The sequence below is a fragment of the Zonotrichia albicollis genome, chromosome 5 (genome assembly GCF_047830755.1).
Source record: "Zonotrichia albicollis isolate bZonAlb1 chromosome 5, bZonAlb1.hap1, whole genome shotgun sequence".
NCBI lineage: Eukaryota > Metazoa > Chordata > Aves > Passeriformes > Passerellidae > Zonotrichia > Zonotrichia albicollis.
The window spans coordinates 12,743,838-12,762,141 of NC_133823.1; the positions used below are offsets into that span (position 1 = coordinate 12,743,838).

General features: G+C 41.6%; 1 protein-coding gene across 7 annotated transcripts in view; it reads right to left on the reverse strand.

Moving 5' to 3' along the window:
- MMAA (metabolism of cobalamin associated A) overlaps nt 1-18,304 on the reverse strand; it is a 45,829-nt gene that overhangs the window by 10,154 nt on the left and 17,371 nt on the right. For 3 of the 7 annotated variants that reach the window (XM_026792328.2, XM_026792329.2, XM_026792325.2), the window contains exons 3-8: nt 17,637-17,759; nt 16,355-16,525; nt 15,965-16,050; nt 15,456-15,605; nt 8,034-13,621; nt 7,802-7,920 (exon numbers count right to left, since the gene is read on the reverse strand). In XM_026792328.2, the coding sequence (XP_026648129.1) occupies nt 13,334-13,621; nt 15,456-15,605; nt 15,965-16,050; nt 16,355-16,525; nt 17,637-17,759 (818 nt within the window). In that variant the 3' untranslated portion in view covers nt 7,802-7,920; nt 8,034-13,333. Of the gene's footprint in view, nt 1-7,801; nt 7,921-8,028; nt 13,622-15,455; nt 15,606-15,964; nt 16,051-16,354; nt 16,526-17,636; nt 17,760-18,304 lie in introns of all 7 variants that reach the window. The other 4 variants (XM_005485318.4, XM_074540813.1, XM_026792326.2 and 1 more) reach the window with 4 other exon arrangements.

Consider the following 18,304-nt stretch of genomic DNA (forward strand, 5'->3'; position numbering starts at 1 on the left):
ATTAACATAATTACACTAAATACCATCGTGCAGTAACTTTTTTAACACATCAAAAATAATATTTTCATCTTTTGCAGGAAAAAACTGTAGACAACTCATGCCAGCAGCCAGATTAAAACAAACCAGTCTTTCTGAACAGAAGGTGCTCTTTCTAGAGAGTTGGGGTCATTCATTATCTCCAGATTTAATGAACTGCAGATTCCTCAGCTTTTGGGCAATACAATTTGACAGTTTGTAGAGGAAGATTGATTTTATTTATACACATCTATAAATAAAGGCTCCATACTGTAGCAGCAGCCAGTCAGATGCATGATATAACTTCAGCATCTCTTGAAGAGAAACAGCCTGGATTTTGAGCAGGGGACTTTAGTGTCATTTTCTAACTCCAGATGAAAAATGCATTTTCCCTCATCTAACAGTGGTGAAGAGGGCTGCACCTGTGAGGTGCCCTGCCAGCATTGCCCTGTCAGGCTAGAAATGCCAAACAACTCACAAGACAGAGATGCAAAGATACAGATTGGAAAGAAATGAAAGAGAAGTGCTTTGCAAAAGTGGGACTTTGCCCTTAGTAATTAAAGGTAGCATGGATTTCACCCCAGCTCTAGCAGCTTTCCATCTACAGGGAGAAACAAGGAAAAGGAGAACAATACACAATACAATGTATTGTCTGAATTATACAATACACCTTCATAAGAATCTAAAAGTATGAGCAGAAGGATGCTTTGAGATATGGATAGTTTTAGCAAGGCCATACCACATAAACAAAGATATCCAGAAAAAAAAAAAAAGAAAAAAAAAAAAAAAAAAGGTGTTTGTGAGATGATCCAAGTGGATTTTATTCTGTTTGGGCTACAGAAAACAGGTTTCCTGACTAAGAGAATGCCTTGAACTACTTAACCACAAACAGGCCTCTTCAAAGAAGTTATGCCCTTAAAGCTATTTACACAACAGTTGTGACTCCTAACTTTCCCAGCCCTGCTTCTGCTCCAGCATCAAAACAAAAACATTTTATATCCTCAGTAGCTCCTGCCCATTGCAAAGCAGTGAAAAACCCTTGCCAAAAAGAGTCAGAAATGCAGAACCCTGAAGAAAATGAGACCTGAGACAACTGATTCAGGACTCTGCTCACCATTTTTTCCCCTGGTTCTGGGTAGCCCAATAGGCTTCCAAAGGACCATGGAGCAGTTTGACACATTGAGGAGGGGGAAAAGAAAAGATGGTAACAAGTGGTTGTGCTTTTTACCTCAGCTGTAAATCTGTGCACAACACCCAGGGTACAGCATCAATTCCAAACAAGTGCAGGCAGATATACAACGTGCTGCTTGCCCTGATCGCGCCACAGAGCAGCACAAAGAAATTAAGGCTCTCTAGCAAGACATAAAAATACTCAAATCCATTGTAAGCTGGAGTTCAGTTTTAAGGAGGTCTGAACTCTCTTAACTCCAGAAAAACCACAGCACTACCTAGACAGAGTAGGCCCACCCACAGTCCCAAAGAGAATTCCTACAGCAGATGCAAATTTCAGCTGGGTATGTGAGCATTTTTAAGGAGCAGTGGGAAAAAAACATATTCAAATCAGCTAAAATAGAATCTTTGATAGGGGCAACATGATAGTTATATCCTGATGAGGTTTTAGGGAGAATTAAAGAGGCTCTGAGGAAGCACAAATGTCCCCATGAGAACCATCCAGGAATTTATGGTGGGCGATCTAATCACCAGCAGATGATTGCTTTGCTCCAAGTCCAGCCAATCCAGATGGGCCAGGAAATCCATGCTTGGTGCTTCAGTCCTGGATGTTGTGACAGGTTTGTACAGGGAAAGCTGAGGACTGACAGCAACTCCCTGAGCTCCTGGAAAGGACTCACACTGTGAAGAACCACAAAACCATTTGATGCCAGAAAATACAAACCACACAGACCCTGAAGCCTCCCTTTCTGCCACAAGAGCTCAGGCATGCTCCAGACCAGGAGCCTGAACTGAGACACTCCAGAGAGATCATTTGTCTCTTTTTGTACAGGAGGTTTTACTGGGCCTCTCTGAGTTCCCTAGTAGGGAAGGCAGATGTAGTCAAGGCTGAAACTATGTATCCTTTAGCATTTGCCATGAATCATTTGGCTCTATCACAAGAAGAGTTTTTTGTCTCTCCCAGAAAGTGCGCTGGTTTTCCTGTGTGGCACTGCTTGGCTACATCTGGCTGACTTCATCATCTGCAAGAATGAAAGCAGGATGCCCAATCAAGTACCAAACAAAACCACTAACATTTACAATTCAATCTCTGATCAACCAGTTTCAGTTGTGAAAACTCAACTGTAGTTCCAAAAAACCAAACCAAAACACACACAGGGGAAAAATAAAAAGTCAACCAAACTTCAGAAACTCTGAATGCACCAGAAGATAGTTTAAGAGATGAATTACTAAAACAAGAGCAAAACAAAACACACCACAATTCAGCACAAACAGCAAACTAGATGAGGGCAGGGAACACTGGCACTGCTTTATCAAAGCAGGGACTATCATGGCTGGTACCTCTGAGGATGAAATAGAGCAAACTCTCCAGGGCTTTGGCCTCCAGCAGGTCATGTTCCCAAATCAGTGACCTTAGAGCCAGGCTGGCATTCCCAATGCCCACAACAATGGATCCAATTACTCCAACCAACAAGCATTAAAAGGCACATACAGCACATGCAGCTCACATTGCTCTGGTAATTCCAATACATGGATCCACAGACACAAAGAGGAGAGAACAGCACCCTTGCCATCTCTGGATGCTGCTGTGCTCTGCTTAACTTTCCTTACACATTTTGCCTTCCCCATTCCTTTCCCTGGTGTTTCCCTGTTTGGAGACTCTTCACCCAAACTCAAACCATAATGAGACTGAATAAATTGATTCAATACCTATTTGCTTTGTCATTCCTCCCACCATTATTCACTGCAATTCCTCAGACTTGGCGCAGGCAAAATACCATTTTCTTATTCTTTCAATTGCAGATGCACAGATCGAGGTGCTTGGTGAAAAAATAAACTTGTTTCCTACATAGTACTTTTGAATTTGCTGAATAACCTAGCAGGTCAAATAATTCATTTTGAGAAGAAACAAATTCCTTCAGTAAGTACACTGCTGAAGTAGAAGAGTTCAAAGGGGATCAACAGCATTTTAGAAAAGGCAAATTGAAATAAAAATCTACAAGAACCAACAACAGCTACCAAATATCCCATCCCCAAGGTCTTTTGAGGAACAGCTGGGACCAAATCTCAATGAAAACCCCTTCACAAGGATCAGCACCCTCTACCCTGTCCCACTGGGTGGGGATGGGCTTTGCCTGCCTCCCTAAGGCCATCCCCAAACGTGGCAGCCCTGCGGGCTCCCATCCTTGTAGCCCAGCTCCTGCAGGGCCAGGAATGACTGCCACTAAATCCTCTGTCACCTCTGCCCTCATCAGGCAGACAGAGCTGTGCTCATGGCTCCCAAGGGCAGAGGAGCTGAGCTGACCTGAAAGGTGAGCTGGGTATTGCAGTTTAATGTGGCTGCTAATCAGGAGGGTTTCTATGCCTACTTAGTAAATGTCCCTATTTATTTTAAATAAAACTGTGTTAGAAGAGCCAAAACAAAAATACCTGTCCAGAGTAAAGCAGAAAAAACTAACTGTGAAAGTGATACTGCTGCAGAAGAGTATGATGTAGCCCATTTTGCAAGGTTGTTAAATTATGTATTACCAAGAGTGGCACACAGTCACCTATTAATACATCTAGAGCCCTTTGTTGCCCTATTATCAATAACAAACCTCCTGCACTATTTTGGGAAATGACCTTTCTCCACAGCCTGGTGTAGCACGAGCCAGGAACCTCCTGAGCTGTAATTCCAGCTCTACCATTGACTTGCTGCATGGTGAGGGAAAGCTGCTTTAACCTCCCAGGTGCTGTTTCTTTTTCTCTAAAGCTGCAGTGACACTGGCCTCCCTCTCAGCTCAGTGGAGTGCCTTACTAAGCTCAAATATTTGAGCAGAGCTTTGGGGATGCAAAATGCCAGATCAGTGTGACACATTGCTGCAGCTGCTTAAGGATATTAACAGTGCAGAAATTCAGCTGCAGCTGGAAGAACATATTGTGCAGAGCTACAAGGCTCTCTTTTCACAGGTGAGAATTTATAGCCACCAGCTTTAGGCTACAAATCACCACCCAGTAACTTGTCAGTGTTCTCAAGCCAGAGTTTCTTTCTCAACTCACAGGAAAGAAAATCTCAGTGCTTGGTCCTGCCTACATGGCAGCAGGTTCAGGGTAATGTTAACAACCCACATGATGGTAAAGGATACACCTAAAACAACAGCACACAGGGACCACAGGATGAGAATTACTGGGATTACTGGGACGAGAGGAACACACAGCAGATACTCAGTTTATGCAGCCTGGGACATTTCAAATGTCAGAAAAAAAAAAAAAAAAAAAAAAAAAAGCTGGGTTATAGGAAGTTCCAGAGATTGAAAAAATAGAGCAGAGAGAGTGGAGACTGTAACAACACCAGCTCTTTCTCTCTCACTCTGAATAAATAAAAGTCATGACTAAATGAAGTCATTCTGAAAACATAAATTATTTCATATTTCATTTGCTTTGGCAGAATATTCCCAGGCTTAACTCCCTCAAGCTGCAGGAACAGGTGGAAAGCACTACCAAAATAATGGAACATGCCTAAGCATGCAGGGAAACTATAGGAAGGCTACATTCCCAATTTGGAAAAAAACCAGTCACATTATTCCTTTCCAAGGGGCAGAGATCAATTCATTCTCCACCCCTCACTTCTCTCCTGTGTTGTTACAAAAGATACCATCAGTATTTTAGAGCTGTCTAATAACTTTGTTTAATAATTTAACCAAGAGTTTCCAAATAAAATTTACTTTGTGGCTTGAAACCCATCCTGCTAGAGGAAATTCCATTTCAATTCCATTGTAATTGACATCACAACTCAAATTCCTAAATCTGCATCCCTAGTTCTTCAGAAATGAAGAGACTTTCACAGCCTGGAAGATTTAACCTGAAAGCCACACCACCACACCCATATTTACATTAGGAAGTTCCCAGGGTGAGCACTACTCTTCCATCAGGATGATCCTCAAATGCCCTTTAAAAACTCCTTAACTATTATTTAAAAGCCCTTTGTTTTACAGACAGAGAGCAATACATTTGGCATGGAAGTTTAAGCACGACATGATTCAAGTTTATAAGGATTAAATTACAGCAGCTATTGAAATCCATGCTTGAATTTAATATTTAATACGTCTCTACTGACAGATTTCATTTACTCATCCTAATTAACAGTGCCCACAGACTGCTGTTTCACCTTCCTCAGACTGGGCTGTGGCCAAATGTCAGCCCTGAGGTGGGCACGGGCATCCCTAAGGCAGCAGCGGTGCCGAGCGCTGCCGTACAGCACCATCTAAGGGCTCTCCATCAGTACTGCGGAGGGGATGTATGGAATGCCACCTATGGATCGGCTCCTGGGTGCTCCCAGCCAGCTGCCAGGCTCCCAGCACGCACCAGTGGCACCACAGCACAACTCTCTGAGCAACTGTTTCCTCTCTGATTCATCAGGAATCATCGGGAAAAGGAAGTTACCGAGAAGCTGCCCAAAGAATAATTTTCAGAATAACAAGATTTGCCTCTGTCATCAGCAGCAGTTTGCTTCTCTCTGTGGCAATCTCTTGGCATGCAGACAAGGTGGTTTGTTACAAACACTCTAGATTAAGCACAGGAGGAGAAAATAATATGGCTTCAAGATTTAGAAACTGCAAAACAAGAGTAGCTTTAATTCTATCCAGCTTGTGCAGTATTTAAATCTCTATTTCAGCTAATTTCTATTTCCAGGCAATCTTTTTTTCTTTATCATTTATACAAGTCTTGCTCATAAAAATATCTTCTTCTGGAGTGGTTTGTGATGCAATCTACATAAGGAAATACCACACTAACCTGAAGATCCACTTAGTCCACCCCTAATCTCAAGGAACACCCAATAAAGAAAAAAAAGCCCTATGAAAGTAAAAGTACTCAAACTGTCCCACAGAAATGCCTTTGCATGTTAGGTGTTCACTAAGGTTCAGTGTTCAAAAATGTTCAGTGAGAGCTATTCAGACTGGACTAGTTTACACGATCTGTGCCTGTCTCCACAACTATGTTTTCTGAGACGAAAGAATTGGCAATGGGCCAAACAAGATTATTTTAATTATCCCAGTTTCCCCCTGAAATTTCCTGTCTCATTGCACATGAAGTTTACCACCCCGAAAAAGGAAAAGTGACCTGCCTAGCAGGACAGACCTCAGGCAGCCTTTATTCTAGGACCTTATTCCATCACGTGTAGGCACATGCTCCTCTGCTGACCTCTCCCGACCTCAGGGTGTGGAGGAGCAGCAGCATTTCTAACATGGAAGGAATTGTGAGCGGTGAAAATGAGTGTCTGGAGCAGCGTCTCAGCTAAACTGAAAGCCACATGCAATGTGCAAGACACAAAACTGGGACTTTCAACACATCATAATTCAAAATAACTCTTTAATGTCAGCGCAGAAATAAAGCATTCAGTGGCTTTTAGTCATACTAGTGCTGTACAGCAGCCATGCTCTGCTCCATTGCTGCAGGTGTGGAAATGACATTACTAAAGAGGCCCACATTAAAGACTCCTTCATTTCTGAGAATGTCACATTCTAATGGATAATGAAAAGGAAAAGTGAAGGACAGCAACATTTGAAGGCTGAAACGTTAATTTTCAAATCTAATCAGTTTCTATTGCCACTGCACACAGAAAGAACCAGTCAGGTTGTAAGTGCTGCATCGTACCACTCATAAGCAACAAAAAAGGGATTTTTTACTTTTCCTGAAACTGTTTCTAAAAGCTTATTGATCTTAACCAGAGTTCCCCACTTCTCCTGTAATCAGAAGTTAAGAACATTACTTCACCCTCTTGTTCTGAGTCCTGCAGATATCAGATATTAGCAGCTGTTGTTCAGTGAAGACAGACAAATCATATTCACAGCTCAAAATAAAGAAATCCTGTTTGGGTGAACACAATTTGCTCTGTTCATCAAGCAAGGGCATGAAAAGTCACTCCTCTCAGCCTCAGATAGCAGTCAGGATTTCCAAGTAGACAACTTTGTTAAGATTCATGCAATATTAAAAAAAAAATAATATTTGCAACGTAATTCCCATTTGCTGATTATTTTACTAGATTGAGCTCTGCCAGATACCATGCACTTGCCATGCAGGGCAGAAGCCAGTTTCTTATGTAGCTGCCTGTTCTGGCATGAACACCTGATCTATCTGATCTCAGTTTTGCAGTTACAGCAATATTAGCCCTCTCCACAAATTTTACAAGATTGGGATAACTGAACAGCAGAGCTTCTCTTTAAACTTCAGGAGAGGAGGGACACCAGAGCATAACAGGCTTGTGCAACACATGCTGACCTTTTAACACATCCACCTGTAGTGCTCTGAAAAGCACCAATGGATAGAGGGGAGAAGCCAGTGCTGGAGGTGACAGGGTGGAGAGGAGAAAGCCACCACACTGACAAGGTACAGTGACCCAGTGTCCATGAGCATAAAGGTGGCTCAGGATAACAACATTTCTGGCAGAAAAAGTATACAAATACTCAGCTGTCTCTTACTCAGATCTAGGTGTAAAAGACAAGCATCTGAGCAACAGTAAAATCTTCTGATGTGGTAAGGCACATTAAATGTTGCAGCTTCTGGTGTCACTAAAGAGCCTTTGTCCAGTCAGACTAACAATTTACAGTTTAGAATTAAGGTGAAACAAGCAACTTACTCCCTGCTCTTATTTTACAGGCTTTGCCAGATGTGATCAGATAAAGGCACACATTCAGGGCAGACCTTCAATCATTTTCAACTTCAATGCCACTTCTGGTTCAGTTTGTGAAATCCCTTCTAAAAGACATAAACCAAGAAATTCTTAGTACCCTAATTTCCCTTTCCTCTATGGATTATTATGTCTACTTTGAAATACTAGGAAAGCTTCTCTAAATAAGAATAGACCTTACTGTGATGGCTGAAGTCCTTCTCCTTCCATGAGAGGAGGGTCTGACATCACAGTCTGGGAACCAGCTTAGCTCCTTTTCCTGAAAAGAGGCAGGATACATCTTTAGTATAGTTGACTTGTCCCTGTATTTCCCATCCTCCAAATCTTCCTAGGACGGTGCCTGCTTTCTTCTAAGATGTGAGGAGAGAGAGAAAGAGAGTAAAGGGCAAAGGTAACCAGGAGGTCAAGAAGAGATGCTTTCCCTCAGCCACTGCTAACAAGGCACAGCACAGGAGATTCACACAGCTTCAGAAACCCTTGTTCCCCGCTGGTGAGCTCCGGCCAAGCCCGGGTTCACCGAGGTCACAGCAAAAGAAAAGGTTGGACTTCTGTTGATCAACGCTGCTAAGCAACAAGTCATAAAAACCAACATCACCCTTGTCTTCTGCTGGTTGCAATTAGAGAACTACAAACAGGATCACAGATTCAGGGCCAGGAGAAAACCTTTAGCAGTGTGAGTGTGCACTGCTCCAGCCACACAGCCCGTGCAGCAATTTCTCATTAGACACACACCAGCATCCCCAGCCATTGCAGCCTGCACAGGGCAGGTCAGCCCAGGCCTCTGAAGCTGTAACAGCCTTTGGCTCCTCACAGTTGACATCTTTAGGTTGTAGTGGGCACTTCCAGTTGAAGAAACAAAGCAGAAGTGTTGTCAGCCCCTGATTAACTGCATGAATATTTGAGTCATGTTAAAAGGGGCATAACTAAAGCTTTTACAGGCTACTCTAACAGTGGAAGAGATGTAAGAGAAAATGAAGACATAGTGACACAGAGCAGGAACTCACTTTGCCACAGTATTTTAAGGAAGAATACAGCAATCTTATCATGCATTCTGAAAGGTGAAGCTTTTAAGTTGTGACAAGTAAACAATCTTTTACTCAAACTACAAGAACTTTTAACTCTTCCCCACTTGGAGCACAATTACAAATAAACCCACCTAGTGTCAAAGGACAAGCATCACATGGTCCCATGCAATAAACAAATCCAAAAGACAGGAACAGGCATTGAATTTTTAATTTTTTGTAAGCCTCACACAGCAAACACTGTCACATCAGTTTCTGTGGCTTCACAGTAAATTATCCAAGATAATTCTTATGCTCCCATGGGAGGAAAAATAGAGAAAAAGATACATTCCTTTTGCTGCTCCCTAATGTACCTTCTCCATACAATGTCATGAATGTCAGCCCTCTTCTCCTTCCTTGTTCATCAGATGAACCATACCTTAGTATGACAGAAGGGAACAGAGTATGTCTGTCATCCTTCCATTCTAAGTATGTACTCTAATTGCTTCTGAGTTTTTAATTTTGAAATTTTTATTCTCGGTTTACAAATGTTCCATTATGAGGGGGGTGGCTACTTTTAAATAAACTGTAAGAATATGACTGTGGAGTAGCTGAACTGGTATTTGGAAGAGGAATCCTGTTGCTAGTCAGTCTGTGCACTGATGACTGTCCAACTCTTCAGGGAAACACACTAATGTTTCCTTAAATACATTCTTAACCAACTTTTGTTCAATCTTTCATCAAATTATAAAAGTTTTAGAACAGTCTAGCAGGAATAGTTACAGAAGCACTAAACTCTGTAAAAACGTTTTTCTCATTTTAACTCATGGACTATGCTACTTATTGACTGTGCATCCAAGGGGGAGCAACAGAGCCCTCTGAGAAAGGAAAATAAAAGGGAAATAAGAATGTTTGTACCAGTACAGAGCAAATCAGTAATTGAATCTTGCCACATTACTAAAGAAAACTTTAGGAAGGGAACTGCATACAGTTAAAAAAAAAAAGTTCCTTTGTATTCTTTAGCTTTACTCAACTCCCATGCCCCAAAATCTCAAACAGCCAACACACTGCAGATTTCACAAATAAGCAACATATATGAGGAGAACACAAAGGCTGAAGCAGCATGCACAACAGGAAGTAATGCATTTGCAGAAGGCAAGGGCAGATTAGATATCAAAGGAAAGTTTTTTATTACTTAAAGCAGGACATTACAACAGAAGAGTAGTCAAGAAGGGGTCACTGGGTCCTGTCACTGAAAACAGAGAGATTAGATATGAAAGGAATAAGTCACACTAAGAGCATGAACTTGCTAAGAGCATTTTTTCAACCTTAAGTAACATGGCTGTAAATATTACGTGGGGCTCAGAGTAAAGACTATTGAACTGTAACCCTTACACTCTCTGACCTGTTTCAGAGTCCTGGGTAAATCACTTGATCTCACCACACTTGTTTTTGCCAGCTGTGAAACACCAGCAACATCTATTACACAGGCACCTGGGGAAAAGTTTCACACTTGCAGACAAATGCACGACTTTGTAGAAAATTACTTTGTGTATGTAAACACTTTATTCCTTACCTCTCTAACTCATTTGTCTATTCATTTGTCTCTCAGTTGTCTCAGTTTGTCATACCTCCAGCTACAAACTCCCTCTTGCTATTGGCTTCTCATGAAGTTATATTATTTTCCCATACTATTCTGCAATAGCTGTAGGTTTAAGTGTTAACATGAGAGCAGCTTGACAACTCCAGAAACTAAGAATATGTCAACATCCTACTCAACAGATTTGTTTACTATCTCTTTTCAGAAGCCTGTTTACTTGAATAACAATATTTTAATGCATTTTAGCCAAGTTAATCCCACAGAGCAAAAAATTATGAGCTGGAAACATTCTTCCCTATCTTGGGACACAGTGGATTGTTTATGGAGTTGTAGCTGACCAGCTGAAGCTCTGCAGTCCTTCTGAAGACAATTCATCTGCCCAGCCCACAAGAACATCAACAAAACTGCACAATAAACTGAGCAGCAGCTGACTGCTCACAACACAACACATCACAGCAAAATTTTACAGGCTGTAAAACAAACTATTTCATTCCCACATGGAAGGCTCAGTTCATAATTTGCATAGTACAGCTTTTCAGTTTGGTAGGGGAATCACTGAAAAACAAAACAGGGACCCTCATTTACTCTTTCATTTCCAAAGACTCCTTTCAATATATGGATATTTCTCCATCTACTGAAGTATGAGGCATAACTGAACACATAAAGAAGGCAAATCAGATTTTCATTTAATGCTCTGCTTTAAAAGGAAAATGCAGTTTGAAGAACCTGCTTAAGCCATTGTACTTCTGCTAAGAGTTCATTTGTAAATTAACAATATTATAAAAGAAGCAACAAAATGAGAAAATAATGATAGCCCATGGCTTGAGTGGATCAGTAGATCTGCATCCAGAAAATAAATACTGAAGAGGCTGCAAAACATATTCTGCTTGAGCAGGTGTCATTTAAACAAAGCTGCAGGTTCTGTTTTACTTGCTTGGCAGCTCATGTATGACAGACAAGGAAAACAGCCGTCCTGACAGAAGAAGCAATGACCATAATAAAGATTTGATCTAACAGATAAACACAAATGAGGTCACCTCAAAAACTGCCACCTGAAACAAAGGGACTATCAAACAATTGAGAATTCCCTGGTTAAAATGCTGCTGCTCTCATTAATTCATTCCCCACCTGACTGTCATTTCTTCTATAAGGTATCATAAAACACAGTCAGTATTTAAAGCTGAAAGGACTCAAAGGACACAAGAAGTTGCTTTTGGTTCGGGGCACCCTCTGTCATATTCAATAAAGGTTGTTTGAATAAAAAAGAAACAGTAAGCACTGCATTTCTCTCACAATTCAGCATGGTCAGAACAAAGTCACTGTGCTTCTGCCACTCCATACATTCCTTCAGCTGCTTCTTTGTAACTGATTGCAGCAATCCCAAAGTAGTGATTAAGAAACAGGAGTAAGTGGTCAGGAGTTCTGACAATTTAGGTGATGGAAGCCACTACCACCAGCTCCCCCTGTGCAAATTTTCTTACCAAAGAAATGCCTCAGCTGTATGGCCCCCAAAACACCACAATGCCCTTCCTTAGTGTTGCACTGCAAACAGTGCCTAGCAGGCAAGAGCTGGGATCACCATGTAACAACTGAGACAAGGGGAATGAAGAGAAAAATGTATTTTGAGGGGGAAAAAAGCCCTGAACAAAAACAAACACCATGAAGGTAAAAAGAGGATTTAAGTAACCCAATTCACTGCTCTACTGGAATTGGGTTGCCAGAAGCCAAACAGGTGAAATTGAGCTGAAGTTACCATACCTTTTATGTACATGTCCAGAAAATCAAAACTGTGAAAATTATCACTGCCAATATATTTCTTTAAAAATTAATTTACCTAAGTACCAACAGGCTCACAAATTCTCCTATTTTAATGGTTTTACTGTCAGATCTCCAAAAATCAGCACTTTTCCACTTTATTCTTCACATTTAGTGGGTACCAGATGAGCTCTGCCTCTAGATCATAGATCAGGAAAATGTTTCCTCCAGATTTTTCTCAAGGGAAAATAGAAAAGTGCTTTTGGTTGGAAGCAGTCCTGTCTTCTGCAAGAGATAAAGAAAAAAAATACTAAACACGACTGCCATTTTGTTTGAATCCAGAAAATGTAAGTCAGATCAGAAAACCATAAAACATTATTTTTAGAGACAAATTATTCTAGTATAAAGACGTTTGCTATTAAAACATTATGGGTAACATTTGTCTAATCTGATGTCTGCATGTCAAAAAAAATCTAATTACATTTTGTTTTTTAATAAAACATCTGTTTTGAAACTGGGATGGTTAAAATTCCCTTCTCCTACTGTATAGTGTGTAATAACTAACCACAGCTTCCAAAGAGGGACCAAACACCACTGTGTTCTATTTATATGCATACAATTTATTTAAAACTAAGGCTGTGGTCTGGTGCTGTCAGGCAGTGCAATGTTCTTGCTGTCACTCAAGGTGAGGAAAGAAAATGCAATCCATTCTGGCAACAGCTGCTGCTATATTAGAATGGAAAGCTGCAGTGTCAACTGCTCTGAGATGACCCCACAACCAGAACCCAACCCTGCACCACCACAAACCTCGCTCTCCTGCCCTCCCCAAATCCAATCATTCTACACAGGCATCCAGTTTTTATCAACAGATCTAAGGCATGTAGAAACAGAAGATTTGGAAGTTTATTTTTTCTCCAATAGTGTGTAGTAGTCTCTTAGTGAGTGTTTAGATTTGTCATGATCGCTGCACATACAGAATCCACAGAATTCTTCTGCAGAGTACTGGATAGGTTTTCAGTGCATTTCCACTGCAGCAAAACATCAGAATCAACACATAGAAAAAGTGCATTTAATGTTCACATGTTTCACATAAAGCACCCATCAAGAGCAGAGTACAAACAATGCTTAGAGAGCATCTTTGAACGCCTTCAGCAGCAGGTCAGCTGCCAGCCCAGGAGACAAGACCCCAGCAAGAACCTTTTCCTCCAGGAGCGGGATCTTATCCTTGACGGCCAGGTGGGAGCGGAAGTGCTGCAGCACGTTCTCCTGGATGAGGTTCCACATCCACACCTTCTGCTGCCGGCGCCGCCTGGCCAGCAGCTCGCCACTGCTGAGCGCGAGCTCGCGGAACTCGGCCATCTTGTCCCACAGCTCCGAGACACCCTCGCCGGTCTTGGCGGAGACCCGCATCACCTGGGGTTCAGGGAATGGCCACAGCCAGGTTACCTGCTGGCCTCCAGGCTGCCAGCACTTGTTGCAGTGTGTTGTAACAGCCTCTTTTAAACTTCCGGGTCCCTTCCCCAGGTGTGCCAATACCCCTCTTCCCCTTCCCCCCTCGCCCCCTGCTGGGCTGTCAATCAGTTTTAACATTCGTCGTGTGCTTCGTCACTTTCAAGGGATGCCCCTCAGGCCCAGAGGTCATTGGTCTGTCTAGCTGTCATCCTCCCCTGAGGCCCCGCCCCTCCCACCTGGTTGGTGGCTCACCTGTCCCCTCCCCCTGCCCCTGGAGCTTAAAAGGTGAATCAGACCATGCGGTTGTGATTCTGTTGGAGCTGTTACTGACATTCAGACCTCTGTGACCATCGAATAAAACTCTGGATATAACCCTCCAACAGAATCCATCTCCTTTGTCTTCACCTTCACCTGAAGCCTTCTTCCTGAGGTAAACGGAGTTCCTAACAAGTCTGGACTTGTTTAGTGCCTGGCTGCAACCACCAGCAAGCTAAAGGTGTCTCTGGGGTGATGCACCACAGCTGCCACCTTTGGCCCAGCAGCAAGGGTCAGACTGGCCCAGGCACAATCTACCTGGTAATATTGGGATTCATATTCCAATAAGCACTGGGTCAGGCGGCTTGCATGGAAATCAGGAAATGTGTGAGGGAAGCTGCCTTCAGTACCTGCTTCATGAAGCTCTAAGCATATCTGTACCTTACACTCCAACCCCCCAAAAATCTGGGATTCTACAGACCCTGAGATCCATGCTATTTGGGATATTTGTCCAGCTGCTTGTTATGAGAATCATTTTTAGTAAGTCCTTCAACTAAGAGGCACATTATTGCTCCTTTACTTAAATGTAGATTAAAGTCCATATTCTGGTAGCTATTCTTTCACACTTAAAATATGCCAGAAACAAGTTATTTTAATTTTTTTTGCCTTTGCTTTCCACACCAGGAATTAATTTTCAGAAATCCAGCACAATCTTTCAAATTGAAAGCCTGAGGCTTTTTTTTTTTAAAAAAAAAAAGCTTCTCTCCTTTTCCACACTTAGAAAAGAAAGGCTAATCCTCAGCTGATTTAAACTCAGCTTAATGGGTCAATTTCAACACCAGGGTAGAACAAACCTCCTTTACAGATAATTTATTTATAAAGGAAGTGAGAGTGTGTGTGCTTATTCCATATACACACATTAAAAACTAGTACTTAATCTTCTTAAAAATCCATCAAAAAACTTTTAATAGATAAAATACAGCATTAAAACTGAAGACGTCCAGGATAAAAATTCCCATTATCTAGCCATTTTTATTATGTGAGAAACTAAAAAAAAAAAATTAAAGCAATAAGGCAAACACATGAACTAGTGAAAGAGCAAAGATAATCACAGGCTTCAGAGTTATAAGAGAGGGAGAAGTAGATTAAGGGGCATTTTTGGATATGCACAGTTTACAAAAAGCAAGTGAAGTTTGCACCATTCCTGATGTCAGTAATAGCTCTGCTAGCGCAGAGATTGTAGCTCAGAGCAGAAGTCCTGGGGAGGAGGACTGGCTTTGCAGTGTTTTATGTGGCACACCCTGAGATCAGAGGTGAGGCACAGACAGCAGCAATCACTTCTCCAGCACACTGACACTGAACAGCCAACTGCAATTTTTAAAAGGAGCCCAGGGAGACTAGGCCAGCTAGGTGAGGAGATACCAATCTTAACTCATTCAGCACGTTTTCTGGGGGGAAAATACAAAAAACCTCCCAAACACATCTCCAAAACCCAAACAAAACCAAACCAGACCCACAAAACACAGGGAAGTCCACCAACCTTTGGCCTCCAAACCTTGGAACGCTTGCGGAGCAGCTTCATGGCGCTGACGTACTCAGCCTGGATCCGCCGGGCAGGCACAATCAAATCACCATCAGCCTTGTTGATAGCAACCAGGTCTGCCACCTCAATGATGCCCCGCTTGATGCCCTAAATGCAGCAGGGACAGCAATCAGGAGTAGCCAGAGGGGCTGTGACACGCTGATTCAGCACAAAAAGCAGGTCAAAATGATTTGGTAGTTTCTAGTTTTCTCACCAAAAACATATATATAACTAGTAAACATGTCAAAGTTAATCCACAGAGTATCCAAAGCTTACATCCTAATACTGTTAAAATCAAAAACGGAGCTTAACTGGGCAGTAAGTTGATGACACTGAAAATACTTAATAATAACAGTATAATGGACAAAACACTATTGATATGGACTGTCTGCACAGATACTGCATGCTGAATTTAAGTTTCTCTTCCTAGTCCCAGGTAGTAACCAATAAGAGAAACTGAAAAATACCTGTAATTCATCTCCACCCGCAGGTGGTAGCAGTAATATAAACATATCAACCATATCAGCCACAGCAAATTCTGACTGGCCCACACCTAAAAAATTAAATTCAGAATTTACCATTTACTACAAACTTTCAGTCCCATTAATGTCAGTAATTGTGACAGATCCCAGCAATGCCCCACAAACAAATCCCACTAAGAAAACAAAGAGAACAGGAAACATGACAGTTCAGTAAAAGACACACAGGACTAGAAAACAAGACAGAATGAGCACTTGTGTCAAAGCAGCGACCACATGCAAAAAACATGGGCAAAATCAAGGCAGGGATATGCAATTATTAGCACAGCCTATTTTCATGTCACAATAAGACAAACAAAGCAAACCCCAAGCACATACCCACTGTTTCCACGAGAACAACATCGTAGCCTCCTCCTTCACAGAGCAGAATGGCTTCATTTGTGGTCCTTGTGACACCTCCCAGAGTCCCACTGGTTGGAGATGGTCTGATGTATGCATTCATGTCTCTCGACAACTCAGTCATCCTTGTTTTATCACCCAGCAGGGAACCTTAATGTTAAATTATTTCAGTGCAATACAACCAAACTGCCCCTTCTCCCCCATCCCCACCAATAAATGAGTGAGGACAGACAGATCTCTCATACCAAGTCAGTCAAATAAGAATATCCTAGTTACAGCTTCTCAAGACTTAGCTGAGGACTAGGAAGCTACTGTCTGGTTCTTCTACTTCCCAGCAGCTGGAAAGGCCTGACAGGCAGACTTTTCTGCTACCAAACACAAAGAATTTGTGCTAGGTCAGAATGAACTCTACAACTCCTGAATGGCTTTTTGAAGCCTAAACACATCAGGCCACACAGCTGATTCCTGTCTGCTCCTGTCCAAAGGGACAAATCTCTGCATCATGATTCTGACACACTGGTGCTGGGTGTTTTGTTTTAGGAGAGCTGACACGTGTCCCTGCCTTCCTTCTACTCAAACAAACTGCAAATCACATTCAGCGAGATCTACACACTCAATGCACACTCCAAAAGATGAGAGATGCTCAATTCTTCCAGCTGCTGCAGTCTTGCTGCCACATTTTGCTACTTTTACTCATGCATCCTGAAGGCATGCATCAAAGAACACAGTCCATCTTAGCTCCATGTCAATGCAATGCTCTAGTTATTTCTTTATAAATAGTTACACACCTCTAACAGCACAGAAGCTAGAAAAATTAATGATGCTGCCTGGCAGCTGCCCCTTATGGAAAGATCAAAATCAAGGTTGTATTATTTGTATCAGAGATACCAAGAATCAGGCATGTTCAGCTTGTAATTCCCCTACAATTTTTTACTGGAGAGTTTCAGATCACAGCATGTCATCAGTAATCCTGCACAACTTCAAAAAAATACAGATTTAGAAAAATAAATTGTAAGGCGACATTTGAATACTGGAAAAGAGAAAATCTGAAAGAACTACAACACTGATACATATTTTCCAATTTTGCATCACATAGGAAAAAAATATGAAAACTTGATTTCTTTTACATTTTACTGGAAAAAAAAATGAAAACTTGATTTCTTTTACATTTTACTGTTACAGGCACCAAATTTTTTTCCACTTGGCCCAAAGAGATACTTCAGTGGTTTATAAGGTATTAGAAACTTGACTCAAAACTCACCACCACTTGTACTAGAGGAAGGGTCCACAGCCAACACAGCCACTTTGTGGTTTCTTTCTGTAAGCATCTTCCCAAAGCATTCTATGAAGGTCGACTTTCCAGCACCAGGAGGACCAGACAACCCTAAATAATCACAACAGGAAGAAAAAACCATTTTATTGGTCAAATAAATAATACATCTCCTGAATACCATCAACATCTAGTTGACAACAATTCATACTCTAACACAGCATCACAACAAAAGCAAATAAAAGCTATGCCAAAACAAAATAGGAGCTTGACAACACAGCAGCACCTCACTATCCCTCATCCTATTGACACCAATATTGGGCTTATCCACATCTATTTCTTCCCCTCCAAATAAAATTACTTGTACTGTATCCTTCATAATTTTCAAAATGTTATATATTAGAACTGGATTTTTCAGATTTACTACAAAAGAAACATTCCAAAAGGAAAAGCAAGGCTGTACCTTGAAGAGCTGTTCTTTCCAAAAAATGAGGCCGTTTATTTGCATGTCAAAGCTCACAAACTAAGATTAGCACCAAACTTTTCTCACTCCCATGCCCCAGTTCTTGTTCTTACTACCTTTGTACAGACAGGAGAGATGACAGCTGGGCATGACACACGCTAGGAGGCCTTCTCTTTGTAAGGGAAAAATATTTTAC